The following is an 18,318-nucleotide window of genomic DNA, read 5'->3' as shown; positions in this document are numbered from 1 at the left end:
GTGCAATATGCACCAATCTAGTGAAAATAAGGAAGATGCCAAGGGCTTTTGTGTTTGCCTTCCATAAGCCTGTAGGTGTAGGTACGTGAAAATCTGCTCGGGGGCGCCAAGGCTAAAAGGAGTTGCAGAATTTTTGTCAACTGGGCAGGTCAGATGAACCTCTCCCACTTCCCAGTTTTGCTGTCCATCTGTTATCAATGCACCCTCGTGTAGGGGAGGGCTTGCTGGAGGACTTAGCACCTGGCAGCATTCAGCTTCATAAGAAAGTGAAGCTTTCCTCCACCGACTCTCAGGTCATCCTAGAGGAAGGACAAGGGCCAGGAGCCCTCTCCCTCTGCCTCTTTGTCTGCCAGAGCTTGGCTAACTCACTTCCATTTGTTCTTTGACAAACGTGCCACCTTGCTGGGTGAAGATGTTGGGAGTGTGAACACACAGACACACAGAGAAACGGCAGTCCTGTGTATATTTAACAATATATATTTATATATATTTTCTAGATCAGTACATTCAGTTTTTAACTTGCTTTTTCTTCACAAACAGAAGAACTCTTACAATAGTAGACTTTCTAAAATAAATACTATTAAAATAGAGCTTCAAAATAAATATTCTATACAAAGGAAACCTTCTGTGGTAACTTTTGATGTGGGGTGAGAAGGGGTTACAGTGAAGAGGGAAAATGTGCCAGGGTGGGACCCTTGAACAGCTTTTCTGTTTGTAACATGAAACCAAACCGTGGGGCAGTGAGAAGAGAAAGCAGGATAAGACACCACACAGTTACCCACAGCAAAACATGGCAGCGCAAGATTTGTCGTCACCTGTCACAGTAAGCAGAGGGCATGAAAATGCTTACCGAAGGCATGAACCAGAAGGTCAGTGAAGCTTGCGGGATGCCCTGGTGACTTGCGCGGTGTCAAGTTGTGCTGCCTACACCCCACCGGACATCCCCTGGGGCAGCACAGAGACCGTGAAGGTGACGGGATGTGGATGCTGGTCCCAGCCCACACTTTCCACATTTGGACTCATCATAATCTAGCTGGGCCTCGCTCGATGCCCAACAGGGACGCACGCAGACTCCAGAACACATAAAGAACCGGGCGCATCACGTGATGGTCTTCCATCTCGGTCAGCTGTGAAGGGCCCGTATCAATAGCAGGGACTGGTCTTGACTCCTCCCAGCCAGGGACCTTCAGAAGCCTTGGTTGTACCCCGTCTACCTGCGAGGGCTGGGCTCTCCTAGACCCAGTTCCCAGGGTGCCGGCTGGGGTGTTGGGCCTTCACAAACCCACCCTTGAGGGGAAGCAGCCTCGGCCCCTTAGGACAAGCATCCTGGACCCAGGTTTGTGGATCCCACCCCCGGTTCCAGGCAGAACCACCAGCCACCCCGGTTGAACAGAAGTGGGAAGCAGCTGGCACTCTTCAAAAAAAGGTCAACACAAGGCATAATCCAGCCAAGCAGGCCACTGGTGACAGGACACGCAACCAGCCAGAAGCAGCCACAGAAATGGGTCGTGTTTCTGAGAGCTTGGTCCCTCAGTGGCCCTTGACTGGCCCCCGGGGGCCACGGGCAAGCCGGTTTTATTTTTTCTTTTTGCCAAGGAAAACATGCTGAGCGATAGCTATGCAACAAAGCTGGGTGAACCGAAGCTGAGCACACAGGACAGAGTTCTGCAGACGTCCATCTAGCAGGCTAGATGCAAACCAAAAAGAACAAGCCAAAACAGGGGGAAGGGAAAAGAGAAAGCCAAAACCCAGAAAAATCCATGTTTATAACTATATACACAAAAAGTCAGGGTTCAGGAGGCTGTTTGCCAGGTAACAGGGTCTATGTAGATAGAGACGGTGGGGTAGGGGTATATGTGTGTATGTGTGTATGTGTGTATGTGTGTGTGTGTGTGTGTGTGTGCGCGCACGCGCGCGCGCACAGCTTATGTAAGTCAATTCTCCACAGAATGTGCGTGTAGAACTCCAAAGATCACCAAAGTGCAACTTGCCACTGGGTCAAGTTTCCCATGGAGACATTTGAGGGAGGGGCTTTGGGAAAAGTTCTGAGGTCTCACCAAGCGAGGACGTGTGCCCTCTTTTTTGGGGTAACCTCTGCACACCTGTTCTGAGAAAACATCTCCAGTCCCTTCAGTACACATCTGATACATTCAATTAGGATACGTGGTTGGCTGAATGTATTTCTTCTACCATTCCCTCTGATTTGTGCGAGAACATCCACACATCCATCACGACTGTGGCAAAGGGAGCTACAGGAATCAGCCTTAGGAAACGCAGATGCAGTATTTCATATTTGCCTTTTACAAGCCAGCATATGTTATATAAATAAAGCCTAAAATAATAAGACCCTCCCCTCCTTTCCACCAGTCAATAAATACCTACGGTTACAATTAACTTATTCTAAATCATAAGATGTTACTACTAGTCTTCAAGAAGGAAAAAAAAAAAAAAAAAGTCCTTGAGAAGCACTGGGTGCATGACCATCGCAGCTACCTGCCTCCTTGCCTCCTTCCTGGAGGCTGTTCTGTTCCTACAGAACAAACTGGAAATGCCACAAACGCTGTGCCTAGTGCACTTCCGATATCACTTGGGGTAGCTTTTCTGACTCAGACTACTTTCTCTCATGGGGGGAAAGAGAGGGAGGCACAAAATACCACACTAAGCAAAAACCCCGCACGATAGCTAGGGAGGAAGGACCGGACACACTACAGCTTTTGCATGCAACAAGTACCTACCCACCGGACGAGCTGCACTTTCTGAGTCCTTTAGCACCTTGAGAGAAAGAGTTGCTACGTCTTTGGGGGCTGTTGGGAGGGGCTCATTGTAGCCACGCACAGAAGCAGGGCTCAATCCCAAGAAGCCCCCGGAGAATCTTTCCCCCACCCGCATTCTTCTGACTCCCCCGCCAGGGCTTCCTAACACTAAAATAGACTCTTTTTTCATCATCTGTCTATTTACATTAAAGATACAGACACTGTACACAAAAGGCTATGACAGCAAGCAGCAGAATCAAGAGAGAAGAAACCTACACCCAGCTCGCCTCAACTCTCACTCTGCCAATGGGAGGTGCTGCCTCTCTTCTTTGCTGTTAAAATCCTCTTCTTGGTGGGGAGGGGGATGGTGTTCCTTGAGGTTGCTCGCCCCCCAGATTTTGAAATCAGCCCTTCCTGGGGGTGGCCCAAAAGGAAGCAAGTGTTTTACTGTTATTTCTTAAAACACCATTAGCATCTGGTTTAATGCTTCTATAAAAACATAATGACTGGATCCAGAGACCACAGCCTCAGACTCATTGGCAAAATGCTATTTGGTCTCGAATTTGCCGCCCTGGCCTTCTCTACCCATAAAGTTTCTGGAAAAGATCTGGGTAGAGAGAACTTGGGACACGTAGCGGGCGGGTGAGTCTGTGACCCAGTAAGAGCCGAAGGACGGTGTTATGAGTGGAACACCCCCAAGAGTTAGTGAGGAAGCTGGAAGGGAGAAAAGGTACTGTGCAGTGGTTCCTAGATCCATCCGTGGCTCCGGGCAGAGCGAGGAACGAGGGGGCTCCCAAGTATATACAACAGGGATCGCCAGGGTCTACACCTTCCCCAAGATGTCGGGGCAAACCGGGGTAGAGGCTGGGAGAAGAAGGTATAGACGGCAAAACTCCAAGGGTCTTCTTCCAAGGTCCCCTGGCCGCTCAGTTACCGATTCCTCCCAGGCAGCCAGAGAGAATGCAAAAGAGCGGGGAGAGAGGGAGGGAGGAGGAGGGCTGGGAAGGCATTCAAGCAGCTGCAACTTCCGGATATGTGTCCACATCTGTGTTCCATCTTCTGAAAAAGAAAAATCGCCCCCAAACCACACCACGCCCCTGCCACTATCTGTTTCACACAAGTTCCAGGACCCTGAAAAAAAAAACAAACAAAAAAAAAACCCAAAGTGCTTCTTCATCCTTTTGGGGAAGAGAAGGATGGGCGATTGTGGTCTCTGTTTCTTCAGAAGCTGGGGGTAGGGAGTGGGCAGACTGGCAGGGTCAGCCTGAGGATGCTAAAACCTCTGGCCTCGCTGTGGTGGCCCCCTCTCAGGTGTGAGAAGGGAACCAAGTTTCCAGGGGGAAGCGCCGGGACTTGACCCCAGGTGTCAGAAAGGCTTGTCGGGTCTGCTGGCCTTGGCGTCCCCGGCGGCTGCCTTGCAGATGACGCTGTTCGTGTGCTTGCAGCGGCATCCGGGGCGGCGCAGGCGGTCATAGCCGCGCTGGGCCAGCTTCACGCAGCCAGTGGCGGGCAGGTAGCAGAGCAGGCAGGGCAGCACCAGGGAGAGGGCGCCCATGAAGGACCAGCGGGCGCAGCAGTTTGAGCGCGAGCAGGAGCAGGGGTGGTCGGCGCAGGAGCCCTCATCGTCCTCGTTGGTGCAGTGGTAGAAGACGCCCTGCACCAGGCACATGCAGGTGCTATAGTTGACCAGCGTCTGGGCGGAGCACAGGCACTCCTGGTTGCAGACCCAGCAGGAGGGCAACGTCCGGGGGGACGCGCACTCCTTGCACTTACACTTCCCGCAGGCCTCGCACAGCAAGAAGTGCTTGTCCAGCTCTGGGGGGACGGCCGGACCCTTGAGGTCCAGTGGCTTGCAGTGGATGGCCTTGGGCTGGATGCGCACGGCCCTCGGGGAGGCCTGGTCAGCCACGGGCGGGGGGGCCATGTGGTCTAAGAGGCGCTGGTCAGAGGACGTACTGCTGCTGCTGCTCACAGAGCTGGGGCGCCCGCTGAAGGAGATCCAGTGGTGGGTGATGTCCTGGTCACAGCGGGCGGGTGTCAGGGCCAGCTCTGGGGCTGCACCCCGGGTCCGCTTGGGGCCGGTGGGAGGTGCCAGGCCAGGATTGTCGATGTAGTCGTTCTCCACGTGGCTGGTCTTCATCTGGTCGATGGGGAGAATGGTGAGGGGGTGCTGGAGCCGGCCGTGGGCCATACGGCTGTCCAGAAGGGGCTGGACCATGACTGAGCTGGGAGTCAAGGGGACGCTCTGTGGGATCGGGGGCTCCATGGGGCCAGAGGTCCTGGGCTGTGTAGAGAAGCAGGCTTCTAGGGGCCCTGGAGTCGGGGGCGGAAGAGAGAATGGATTCCAGACATCAGTATGTGGCCTGTTAACGCCCCCCACCACCCCCACCCCCGTCAGGTCCTTGGGAGCCCAAATGAAATGGGAACTGGAATTCCTCTGGTGGACTCTCCAGCATTATGGCTTAGATGATTAATAATGACAGCAACAACAACAATAGTAAGTGGCAGAAATAACTTATTTAGTACTTACTATGTGCCAGGGACTCTTCTAAGCACCATATTTATTACGTCATTGACTCTTCACAATAAACCTAAAATGTAACTACTATTATTATCCCTTTTCTAGTTACAGGAAACTAATGTTCAAAGTAACTTGTCCACAGTCACACAAAACCATCAGTAGCAGAACTAGGGCTCAAAGCTGTGCCGTCCGAGTTCATTCTTATAACCCCCATGAAACATGCTCCTGATTTAAGACAGATACAGCTTAGCAGTTATAAACACAGGCTCTGGAATCAGGTCCAAGTTCAAATTCTCACCTCTGCCCAGCAGCGTTACTGTGAATGAGGTTCTTGAACCTCTATGCCTTAGTATTTTCATCTGTAAAATGGGTTCTTGTGAGGACTAAATGAGAAAATGCATATCTAGGACCTAGCATTTTGCCTGACACACAGCACATACTCTAACTTATCACCATCCCAGAGAGCAACAGTTTAGATTTCCTGAGCACTAATAAGCACGAGTATTAAGTACCAAGCGATGTGCTGCGTGCTGAGGATGTGGGGACCATGACAGACAGTCCCTGTATGCTCCCATGTCGTTTATCAGCTGGATAAACAAAAGCCTTTATTTCAGATAATCACAAGAGAAGGAAGAGCTGTATCTGATGCCTGCACATCCAGGATATTAACTTATTACCACTACTTCTGAGAGCAGCAACATCTAGTGGCTAATAACGCCTGGGTAGGTGCACCTCTGACAACTTGGATGGGAAATCCTCCCGAGGGGCACTCACATCACCCATTGCCAAGTGCTGAGCTGAACATTCAGCCTAAATGCTATTTACTAGAATAGCTAAGCCAACCCTGGATCAGTTTCTAATTTCACCGAGAGAGTGCAATTTTAAGTTGGAATCCGGCCAGAGATTCAACTGCAGTGCCTGACACGGAACCCCAGGAAGTCACTTAAATCAAAGAGCGGAAACGGCTTGGTTCAAATTTAGAAAGTGCACATTGTTTTCTATTAAAGTGCCATTTCCTCGCCTGCTGACCTTTACATTCAGAATTCGGCTGGAGATCAATTTAAAGAAATAGCAACAGAGGCCAAGACCCCTGCCCAAGGGGGCACGATTTGGAATCCCAGAGAAAGATTAGACTCTGGGAAGATTCCACCGGGCTTGGGAGTGGGGGACACAACAGATAGCCAGGGTTCGGATAAAAGGGAAAGATAACCACCTTTGGGGGGGGGGGAAGACCATTGGATTAACGTGCTACGGGATGGGGTTTCGGTAAATGCTTTTTCAAGACGCTAATGATGTTCTGATTTGGAGAGCTGACCCTGTACCTCCGTTATTAGGTTCACCTTGCCTCAAAGGTGATGCTTAAGAAGGGGATGTGGATAGGTTTCCACTTCCAGTTCTAACCCTGTATCCCTCCAGACTTGGGACACACAGCTGGTCATCCCAGTATTCCAATCACAGGAGAATGACACCTGCCCCGAGTGACACATCCATACTTATCAATGTCTCTATAGTAAAGAATGAAGAGAGAAAAAAAAGGCATTCAGGGCAACTCTGTATTATACTTCCCCTGCTTGGAAACAACAGTTTGATCAGAAATGGTTAAATTGGGGAAGGGCCTCTTTAGATGCTTTCCAGCCTGTCTGAAATAAAGAGCTAGGTCTAGATGCGAAGTTCATGAAGTGGATGAAAGGGAGCTTACCCACAAGGTTCTCACCTGTATACTGCAAGGAAAAAAGCATTAAGTCTTTTCTGCAAGGTTCATTGCTCAGTCAACTGATACTTCCCCTTCGCAAAGCCATGAACTATGGGCTCATGAACAAGGGCTTTGCTCCCACAGTCCTATCTACTTAAGAGAGATTTCTGTGCATAGTTTCTCCCAACTCAGAGGATGTCTGCCTAGAGGTAGCCTGCCTCCTGCCTCCTGCCTCTGTGCTCCCTCCACATGTCAGGAGAGCATCGTCTTCAAAGAAGAGACTTCCCCGTGGCAGAGTTAGAATGAAGTGTCTGGCAGGTCTGCCACCAAGAAAAGTCATCTGCCAAGGCAGCCTCCTTTGGGGGTCCTGGGGTCAGGGCTGGATGGGGGGGGATGTTAGTCAAGCATTCAGAGAGAGGAGTTTTTCCAAGGATCAAGTTGGCCACGGGGCAGAACTTCAGGGGATGCTACCTCAGCCCACTTTATTCTTTGCAGGCAATCCAAAGCCTTGCTTCTAGAATAAGTGGGTTTGGGGTCAAGAGAAGGTTAGGAGCCACGGGTCCCAGACCTTTGCCTGGAGGAAAAGGTGTGACTAGGCAGAAGAATGGAAAATGCTGACAGAGGCACAGGAGACGACTCTGGCGCCAGCCAAGAGGTGCCTCAGCCAGAACCCCCCAACCAGGACAAAGACAACGCGATTCCCTTATTCCAGAAGCTCAGGGTCCTGCCAACAGAATGTCGGTGGTGGTGTGAAGGTTGTATTGCCCCATGTAGTTGGGCTTTTTGCCTCTTAGGACTAGGATTGGGACTGGCCATGCTGTGGGTACTCCCCCTCCCCTATACAGTCTATCCACTCTCCTTCCCCTGGTTCTATTCCTGGGGTTCTATAAGAACGGGCACACTTTCTATGGAGGAAGCAAAAGGCATGGGCAGTGCTTGGCGATTTTAATAGGCCCTGGAATCACAAGGCAGATTCATGGAAAAAGTCCCATGGAAAAGTCCCACCAGGAAGCCAGGGTGGGCGCAGCGCCTGCAGGCGATGGGGATATTGGCATTAGCAGGCTCCCATCACTCTCCAGAGGCAGCTGTCAACATCTGGGCCTGCACTCAGGGCCAGACATGGGGGTGGGAGCTCAGTCCACGATGACTCAGCTCTCTTGGGACACGCTGCATCCAAGATGGCTCCAGCAGGCATATTCTAAAATGCATCTTCCCTATCACGACCCTGACGGAAGATGCCTTCCGGCCACCAGGGGCTCAGAGCTGTACCACTCCAACCTTCTCAGGCTTCACGGCCTCACCTCCCAATTAGCCGGGACCCTCCGCAGGAGGGTGGAATTCATTTGGCTGACAAGAAAAACAACCTCCCGATAGCCTGTTTGATAACCCCTCAACACAGCTAGACGGTGTCTCAAACCCCGCCCCCCCAAGTCCGCTTAGAAGATTGATCCCTGCTCACTGGGACACACCCACCCTCCAGTCTGAGCAACGCTGCCGAACTTAAGTGCAGTTTAATATGTCCTCTGCTTCCCCGGCAAGGAAGGAAGAGATTTATAATACAAATAGGAGAGAGGAGGCTTTGCCTCATTTAGGCTGGGAGACTGATGGCCAATTTGGAAGACTGTGGACAGAGAAACAAAGCCAGCAGTCCACTTAGCCAGAGACGCACCTCTATCGAATTTTCGGTGGCAGCCTTATGGATTAGCACGAGGAAGGGAAACTTTTACCTCCGTTCCAACCTTCTAATAATAATAATTAATAATTAGGGGAGGGCTTCCCTGGTGGCGCAGTGGTTGAGAGTCCGCCTGCCGATGCAGGGGACATGGGTTCGTGCCCCAGTCCGGGAAGATCCCACGTGCCACGGAGCGGCTGGGCCCGTGAGCCATGGCCGCTGAGCCTGCGGTCCGGAGCCTGTGCTCCGCAACGGGAGAGACAGCAACAGTGAGAAGCCCGCGTACCGCAAAAAAAAAAAAAAAAAAATTAGGGGAGCAGCAAGCATTTATGAAACATTTCTTGGTGTCAAGCTCTGTGCTAAATCCTCAATGATTTTCTCCTTCAATCCTCACCATCCCCTTGGAGGATAACACCCATTTTGCAGAGGAAGAACAAAGGGTCATAGAGCAGGCAAGTGGTCGGGGCAGGATTCGAATCCAGGCAGCAGAGGCTCCAGAAGCTGCAACTTCAGCCCTGCGACCCTGACTTGCAATAACTCCTGGGTATTCATGGAAGGGCACGGAAGCACCCTTCTCTCTTATAGCCATGAACTCCGCCAGTCTCCCAGGTCTGCCACCAGCCCTCAGGGAACCTCATTGGGCCATCTTCGGGTTCTTACCCAACCAGTCTGGAAATGAAGCCAGACAGGGCTGACATCAGACTGGCCCCCAGTTAGGGGAATTTTCAGTGTGGAAAGCAGAGGCTGGGGGGTTGAAATCTGTCATTAAAGGAAGGGTCAGAGCTCAAGACATCTTCACTTCCATTTTCTTTGGCATCCCTTGTGTCACCTCACACACCCCCATTTTTCTAAGAGTTTTCATTTTTAGTTTTCTTAAGGTTGAATGGGTCTCATTTGTAGGATCTCACCACAAAGCAGTCCCTAAAAGGAAAGCCTAGAGTGGGCGGGAATCCCGTCTCCTCCCACCTATAAAGTTGAACTTAAGGGTCCCTAGGGCACGTTCTTGGATGCGGCTTCCTGGTCCAGGTCTGTGGGGAAGGGAAGGAGGAGCTAGGGTAAAAGGAAGGCAGAAGAAGAGAGTCCTAGGATACTGAATCAGCAGGATATCGAAAAGCCCAGAGCACACTGTCCTGTATTTGCGGCTTCGTCTGTGAGCCTGACATTGCATGTGTACCTGTGGGGAGGGGCTGAGCATCAAGGCGGCAGACAGCTCAATGCAGGCTGGCTGGAAAGAATCAAGAGGCATGTTAAATGTCTGTTCCACCCATCCACCCCTTCCCCTGGACTTATCCCAGGGAGAGGAGTTGGGAAATATTAGGAAAACCTGACAGTTGTACTTTGAAAACTACAGGTCAGCTAATGCCAAATGGCAAGGGGCTCTGAATGAAAGGGTAGTTTCTGCACTGCCCCATTCAGTCCCAGCAGGTGCCTTCAGGGAAGGCTGTTCAAGCCTTTAACAGCTCAGAGAAAAAGGTCTCTAGGCTTCAGGAGAGCCCGCCCACCACTATCTACCACTCTCGCTTGGGTTCTTTGGGACAACACTCCAGTTTAGTTCATTAAGCTCCAACTAAATAATGACTTATTGCTCCAAAAAGACTTTTTAAAGGGGGGGAAGGGGGATGAGGGAAGCCAGGGACTTGCCTTCCCTACACCCCACTGAGGGAGACAATCTCTGCTGCAAATAAAGCATTTAGGCAGCTGGATTTGCCTGAGAAACCTTGCTCCTCCCTGCCACCCACCACTAGCACTAAGGAGCTGACCTCTGGCCATAACCTGTCAGAGATCACAAAAGCAGCTGCTTTTCCTCACGTTGTCCCATCCCCAGTTATCAGTTCCCAACTGTTTTCTCTTCTTTTTCCACAACCAGCTGAGCTCCAAAGCCCCGGTGCTAGGGTGAGTGGGAGAGGTCTTGCTGTACTTGGCTCTGGGCTATTCTAACCGGCTACAGATTTTGGCTTCGATGTATTCCCCTCTGAATTGTTGCCTGCTCAGATCCCCTTAAAGAGGGATTAGAAGTCAAGAGTGAGCAAAGAATGGGGCTAGAAGTCTGTTAACTACTGGTACAGTTGGGGAACCACTGGCCCACATCAAAGTCTGGGATGGGGCACCAGAAATCTAAACCCCAGGGGAGGACCCCCCCCCTCACTGACACCAAGATCATTTTATTTGTCCACTAAGAATTGAACTTACAATAATAGACGTTAGCTTACTCCTGGGATGGGGCAGGAAATGACTCCTCCTTCCCCCCAACCAGAAAGAGACAAGGGAAACCACTTTTCTGCAAATGGCCACCTGCCCCAGAAGGGCCCCTTCCCTCCTCCGTGAGATCCAGCACATCTGTGCTCCCTCCCCGGTGCCCTTGCTTCCTCCACCGACTGTCCTTGGAAAGAACAATCGTGATCACAGCTGAACGGTGGAGCCTCTTAAACCCAGCCACATGTCCCGGATACATCCCCAGCCTCGTCAGCTGTCCGGATCTGCAGGGTGGCCCCAGGCCCCCTCGAGAGCTAAGCATCCTTTGCCTCTTACATCACACAGCACCCCACATCTCCTGTGGAGGAAGGGGCTCCCTTACAACCAAGCCCTCCTTACTAGGCACCCAGTAGTAACAAGGGGCACAGCCCCAGCCCTGCACACTTGCTAGCTGCTCAGCTGGCCCTGGCCCCTCGGGAGGAGTTTCTTCTCCCCACTCTGCAGATGGGGAGACTAAGGGCCAAGCTTAGCACATTTCCTAGCCCCTCATCTGCTTTGACCCAGCCCCTACCTTGGTCTGGAAGAGGTAATACAGTCTTCGGTTATGTTGCCCTTCATCACCTTCTTCCTTTGGCTCTTTTGAGAGAGTAAAAATATATTCCAATGAGTCACTGCTTTCCCCTCTGTCAGGTAGATCCAAGTTGACCATGAGATGGAACCTTCTCCACTCTTGCCATGTCGACATCCTAAATCCAAAATTTTTTATTCTATCCCTAGATCCGGAGGCTTTCCTCACAAGGGAACTTCCACCTCAGTAGGGCTCAGATGACAGACAACTCTGGATGCAGAACCACATTGAAAGCCGTAACTTTCTAAGAACACTGACCTTCTTCTCTGAAGAGAAGGGGCTCCTCTCTAATAAGCCTCCCGGTACCATCACCCGGGCCCTACCCAAGAGGATGGACCGGGGAAAGAAAAATACTCGTGGGGGCCGGAAGATGTCACATTAAGGGACTAATAGCATTAGACATTGGAACAGAATCCCACACAAAGGATTTATACTTTGGTGATACCAAAGTATTAAACCCCAGGGCAACACACCTCAGGGACATTTCTGGAGGTGTTAATGGGTGTTTTTTCCTCCCTTAGTTTTAAAATCACTGACTTTCAAATTCTGCACTGAAAGGCTGCCTTCATTTGTTTTTCAAGTCAGCCAAACCTCTGGGCAGAGGCAATGTCAGGTTTACCAGAGTGGGGGGGTGGAGTTCCAAAGAGCCCATCTCTCCACCTATTCTGGAAGGATGAAAACAAAAACGACATCTGTGAGCTCCAAATGCCCCCAGCCTCTGCCCTGCTTTAACCGGGAATCATACTATTCCATGTGATCAGTCTCTGCCCACTTCACCCTACCAAAGCTTTAAGGAGATGTTGCCATTTCAGAGAGTAATTTGGTAAAGGTCATGAGAATGAGCAGGAGAGCACTTACTCTAGAGTTCAGAATCTACGAAGGAAGATAACCAAGAGACATCTTTAAAGTCTTCCTCATCAAGCTGACCAACATTTGTCCATCAAGGAGATTTTAGAAATCTGCCACCAAAATGCCCCCTACCCAGTACTGGCCACGCAGCTCAGTTGGTCAGGATGTGCACTGCTCATATTAGAATTCGTCTGGAGCCTTCTGGCAAGTGAGGACCCTCCCAAGGGCTAGGAAAGACAGAAAATTTGATTTCACACTGGACACATCTACAACTTCTTTCCCACCCTTCTGCTGAAAGAGAGAGAAGGAGACAGAGAAAAGAGAGAGGGAGAAAGAGAGGGCTGGGGGTGGGGGGGTGGGGAGAGAGAGAGAGGTAGGTGTGGGGGGCATTGTCAATGGCTGCCCTCCCTTTCCTAGTCCTCCCCACACCCACACACTAAGGGAAAAACTGAAACTTTCAGATGTTTATGCTCCATTTGTATGAAGATCCGGGGGAACGCTAAACATTGTGAAATCACCAGTGCAATATTGGGTAGGGCCTCAGGCCAGACAGTGCTTATTAAGAGATTGATAAACCCACATTTCCTAAACGCTCTGGGCCTTCACCTGCCAGCTTTGTATCCCCCAAGAGGCTCAGAGAGACTGGAGAGCCTTGGTCAGCTAACCAGACAGAGATGCACTTGCTCTCACCCCTCCCCAAACTGGAGAGAATCATGCCACTGGTTTGGAAGCAGGAAAGAGGGGGTTCACACTGGGTCTGGGCGCCCCACCGAACCCACAACCTTCCTTTCATCGTGAATCATGCTGGGGTTGGGGTGGGGGAAGTGGTCTCTGAGCCTTGATGAGCCAGAAGGCAGCCTTCTGCCCTCATCCAGGCCTGGCAATATGGATACCCATCCAGCAGCCGGTACAAGAGGCAGCCAGCAGCTCTTCCCTCTGCCCACCATCCAGCCCCTCCAGCCCAGTTCGCTTCTCCCGTCCATCGCTCAGCCCATCAAGACATGCAACCATTTTCCGCCTCTCCTGCCTCCTCTGCCCACAATCCCCAGACCCCAATCAAAGAAAATTGAGAAACCGTCTTCTTGCACAAGAGCAGCTACTGTCTAAATGCTTTTTGATCGTCTGTATGGAGGGGAAACTGGGCAAAGCCCTGGTCCCAGTGATGGAGCCAAGCTCCAGCTGTCCTGGCTGACCAAATCTGCCCTCACCCCCCTTCATTGCCCCCATAGGCTTGGCGATTCAGAATTTTCAGAACGTACCGTCTCTATCCTTCTCTCTTCTCGGTGATGTCAAGCCTGGTACCACCAAGAAGGAAGGAGAGAAAGCGGGAGCCTTATCTCTCCTACGCACGCAGCCTCTTCCTCCAGCTCCCACACGCCCGGCGTTATGGAAACGCACCTTCAGCCCCTACCACAGCCCCAGCGCGGCCCGGGGGCCCCGGGACCTGGCACAGCTCGGTGCCCGGAGATAGGGAGGCAAGAGGAGGCCGAGGAGTCTCGGGCCCTGCAGAGGCCGGGGAAGAAAAAGGCAACTGCAAGGCAGCTGCACAGCATAAAATGCGGCAGCAGAGCAAAGGTCAGACGGCAAGGAACCGCCTCGCCAAAGAGAGAGAGAGAGCAGAAATGCCCAGTCCCGGCCAGCCCCGCTCTGACCATCGAGGGGGAGGCAGAAGGGAAGAAAACCCAGTCCCTCACGGCTCCGAAGGGGAAAGAAAAACCTACGTCGAGCATAGGCCGCTGCGGCGGGCTGGGGAGATCTACGGCAGAGCTGGCACCGTGGGCAGCGAGCCCGGGGTGGGCGAGCCGCCCAGGGCGAGGGCGCCCGCCGGACCCAAGAGGTGGCTCCTGACGGAGCCTAGAGCCGCCTGTTACAGCGCCCGAGGCCGGTGGTGGCAGGGGGAAAAAGGCCAGGCCAGAAGCAAACTCCCGGGACACGCACGGAGCTTCCGAGTCGTAGAGAGTGGGGAAGCTGTGCTTGGCAGTGCCCGGGGGTCGGGAACGCCGGTGCCAAGCTGTGAACACCCCCGGCGCCTTGCCGGCCCACCCGAGGGCGTCAGGGAGCTGCGGCGCACCGCAGCGGCTCCAGGAGGCGCAGGGAGAGGGAAGGAACACTGAGGCGCGCCTAGAAATAGCGCACCATTTGCCCCAGCCCGAGGGGGAGTCGCGTCGCGACTCAGAGAGGGGCAGCTTCACATCCCGAAGCCGGTCGGGGACTTACTTTGAGGAGCCACAGAGTCACAAGCATTGCTCCACGTCTGTGTGAATTCCCGAACCCGAGTGGGTCTGACGCCGCTGTCCTCACAGACGCCGGCCGGAGGAACCGGCACTGCTCCCTGCGCTGCTCAGCGCCAGCACCGCGCTGTCAGCCCCTCTCGCTGCCTCCGCGGCGATGTTGCAACCACTGCCTGGGAAAATGGCTTTTTTATGAATGGGAGGGAAGGGAGCTCCTGTGCGCACGCGCGCAGTTCGCGATTCTATGAATGGGTGGGCACAAGAGACCCCGCGCGCGCATGCGCCGCGCTCCTTTTTTATGAATGGGGGGCCGGAAAAGAACTTAACCCGTGATTGCTGGGGCTGGCTCTCGCTCCTCCAGGGGCCGTCGTTCTTTTACAAAGAGGGGTGGAGGTTGTTGGCTTTTTTTTTTTTTTCCTTTATGAATGGAGGGCGGCGGCGACTGCTGCAGCTGGCTCAGCTGCGCGGGCTGTACCCCCTCCCAGCCTGCGAGAGGAGGTAAAGGCCACCTTCACGCCACTGCGGGCCTGGGCTGGAACCGTCAGTGTTGCTGGGGGGCGGGGGAGCACTGCGGCCTCAGGATCCTGGGCTGAGAGCTGGGTGGGGGAGGACACACCTAGATCTAGGGATTTCTACCCGCCGCAGGCAGTCGGGAGGGCGGGGGAACGGGAAGACCCCTGCTGAGGGCCTTCTCTTTCTCTAGACTAGGGGCGTCGGGGGGCGAGGGGTCTTGAAGCTGCGTTTACCAAAAATTAAGAAAATGTCAAACGTCCATGTCAAAGAAGGGCGGAGTGGGGATTGCTGAGTGAATCTGGTTCCTGACGCTGAGTCTCCCTTGAGTAAGCGCAGACCACCCCTCCCCCCATTTCTTGGGTGTGGACAGCGACTGGGCCGAGGCCTCTTCCGGCTCTAGTACCCCCCAGGGTGATACTGGCTACTCAGCTAGAGACCTGGCTCTCGCCTGGCAGCGCCCCCTTCCCCCCCACTCCAGGGTAATGTCCGCAGTGCTCCGGCGTCCGCCCGCCCTCAGCTGCCCTGGCTAGTGCTCCCCTCTCCGTGCGTTTCCCAGCCCTCACGGGACGCGGGCCTGAGGACCCTGTGTCCTCCGAAGGCCACAGCCCTTTGCTGCTGTAGGCGCCTCTCCCCAGCCACCCCTACTTGCGCCCCTCCGGGGAAGCGGAGCGGCCGAGAATTGGCCAGGTGGATGGGTGGAGCCGTCCGCGCCGAGGATGCTGCCGGGGTGGCCACGGGATTAAATAACAACAGAGCTCTTGAGCCGCAGAGGAAATGGAAATGGCCGGGATCTTTTCTTTGCAGTTAATGATGGGGCGGCGGGGGCGGGGGGAGCGCATCAACCCTGGGCGGTGAAAAGAAAAGCCCCCGCCATTAGGCCTGACTCCGGGAAGGCGGGGAGCCCTCGCAGCAGGCCCAGCTCCGCCCAGGAACGAAGGAGGCTGTAGCCTCCGGGGAGTCCGGGGTAGGGGGTGGCTTTGATGCGGGGATAAGAGCTGGGCCAGGGTCTGAATCCCCTGTAAGGTTTGTCTTGATGGTGTTTTCGCTTCACGGGGAGGTTGTGAGGCAGGTTTTTTCTTCCTACGCCACCATAGATCTGTGCTTGGCTGTTGTCAAGGGAGCCGATGAAAGGCTTCCAGCCCAGGCCAGAGGTCTGGCCTTGGGCTGGATCTGGGGCTGGGGCTGGTGCTGGCGCTCTGGAGACAGGCAGAGGGAGAGACATTTTGCAAACCCAGACCAGAAACCAAGGTCACCGAGTCCAGGCTAAAATGGCTTCTCGCTACTCAAACGCACCTTTGCAGTGTGATTTCCTTACTCAGCTCCTGGGGGCAGAGCAGGCTCTCCCCCTACGAAAGCTCAGTCTTCTTTTCAGAGCCAACACCTTACTTAATGCCAAGAGAAAAACTCTTTACTAGGACAATAGAGTATTTTACAGTTGTTCAGGTCTTCCCTTTACAGGCATCCAAGCTCAATATCATTATTCCTATTTGTCAGATGTAGAAATTGAGGCCAAGGGTCCTGCACCTGATAAATGAAAGATCTAATAAATGGTGGTGCTGATTTTCTAGATCTTTGCAACCCGGATCTTTCTACTTTGCTACCACCCCATCTTCATATCACAAGCCTAAAAACTTGTTTCTTGCAAGTCACTTAAGCATGTTAAACAAGGAAAGTTGGAGCAGTGATTTTCCAGCCAGTGGTTGCTCATGGGCCTTGCTGGAACAAGTAAAAGGATGGGAATAAGGAAATCCTTTCTAAACTATGGAAGAAAGTCAAGATGAGGTAGGGGGTGGCTGTCCTGTGTCCTTAATTAGAGGAATTAGCCAAGAGACAGTGTTCCTTCCATTCCTGGTCTGTTCTCAGCTTTCCTGAAGGAGAAGTGAGGAGACCCCAGCTCTGGTGGGGCTCCATGAAGGAGCCCCCCATCCTGAGCTGGGAGGAGTCTCTGATGCCTGAGCAGACTGTGACTCGGTGTCTGGGAGGGCACTGGGGACCATATTCCACTCTTCCTTGGAACCTAAAGAGAGGAGAGGTTTGGGGGTAACTGTTATGAGAAATCCATCCATCCAGTCAGTCATTCATATATTCTGCCCTGGGGCCTGCCCTGACTCTGAGGCCTTGGTGGTGAGAGACAGACAGCCCTCCCTGCCCTAGTGAAGCTCACAATTTGGGGGGAAGACAGACTATGCAATTTGAGTCTATGATAAATGCTAGGAGGGAGATGGAAGCAGGATCTGAGGGTATGGGGAGAGCTGCGAAGGACCTGATTTTAATTTGGGCACCAGGGGGTCTCTTTCTGACAGGGGGCTGTGCTTATGAGTTGAGACTTGGAGACTGGGAAGGCGTGACCTGAAGGAGGATGAGGGGACAGGTTGGGAAGCGTCTGCATGGGGAAAGGCTGATGTGAAGGTGCCTGTGGGGAGGCATCTCTGTGGCCGACGCCCTCTGGTTGTTTGTGTTTTAATCCTGTCTGCAGCCCAGGGGCCAGAGGTTGGGGGAGAGGGGACAGAGTGAAAGATGGTGGAGAATGCAAAGCATTTGTGCCTTCACAGTTTAACGGTACCACCTTCATTCTTTGGATTGAGTGGCTGGTAGGCCTGTGCTGGATTTTTTTTTTTTTTTTCCCTACTTCCTGTGACTTTGTTCATTCCAAAGCTGCCCTGTCTCTTCCCCAGGTATAACTCTTCTGCTGGAGGCGGACCCTAACAGCCCTGCATTCCCGCCCGTGCTAATTATAGTCGTTTCACCCTATCACCGTCTTCACCCCTACCAGATCGTGTACAGGGGAGTCCAGTGGCTTCGGTTCTGGGCTTAGCCCTCTTATCAAGCTGGGAGCTGAGTGCAGTGGGAGTGAGGAGAGGCAGGAATTCTAATTCAGTGGCAGACATTTACGGAGCATTTACTGTGTGCCATTCCTGTGCTCGGCCTGTTTTCATATGTCATGTAGCTTTAAAAAGCTGTGCTCTGGGTCTTATCTTCCCTCCTTTTCAGATAAGAAGTCACAGGCTCTGTTTTAACTATTTACTAATTCCACAAAACATTATTATACACCTCCTATGCATCAGGCACGGTGCCAGGTATTGGGTTTACAGTGATAGATGCTATTTTTGTCCATATAGAGCTTACAGTCAGTGGTGACACCATGGTGTCACGTATAATCTTCATCAGCACCCTCATTTATTTCTGTATTCAGTTGACCTTTCTCACCCTTCTATCAAATAGGAAGCACTGAAACCAAGCCCCCCAGTACAAGTAAATGACCTGC

At 52.7% G+C, this 18,318-nt stretch overlaps 1 protein-coding gene across 5 annotated transcripts; it reads right to left on the bottom strand.

Annotated features, from left to right (window-relative positions):
• Positions 1-461: 461 nt before the first annotated feature.
• On the bottom strand, positions 462-14,904 carry SPRY4 (sprouty RTK signaling antagonist 4). 5 transcript variants are annotated; one of them, XM_033406549.2, is made up of 3 exons: positions 14,527-14,904; positions 11,404-11,468; positions 462-5,066 (listed from the first exon to the last, which is right to left on the bottom strand). In XM_033406549.2, the coding sequence occupies exon 3, from the start codon at positions 5,017-5,019 to the stop codon at positions 4,120-4,122; it is 900 nt and encodes a 299-aa protein (XP_033262440.1). In that variant the 5' UTR covers positions 5,020-5,066; positions 11,404-11,468; positions 14,527-14,904; the 3' UTR covers positions 462-4,119. The 5 variants fall into 5 exon arrangements, with proteins under 5 accessions (XP_033262440.1, XP_004280271.1, XP_033262441.1 ...); XM_004280223.3 differs by lacking the exon at positions 11,404-11,468 and having other exon boundaries at positions 14,527-14,900; XM_033406550.2 differs by lacking the exon at positions 14,527-14,904 and having other exon boundaries at positions 5,284-14,518.
• Positions 14,905-18,318: the final 3,414 nt, after the last annotated feature.

The sequence above is a fragment of the Orcinus orca genome, chromosome 3 (genome assembly GCF_937001465.1).
Source record: "Orcinus orca chromosome 3, mOrcOrc1.1, whole genome shotgun sequence".
Lineage (NCBI taxonomy): Eukaryota > Metazoa > Chordata > Mammalia > Artiodactyla > Delphinidae > Orcinus > Orcinus orca.
This window is presented reverse-complemented; position numbering and strand designations above follow the sequence as displayed.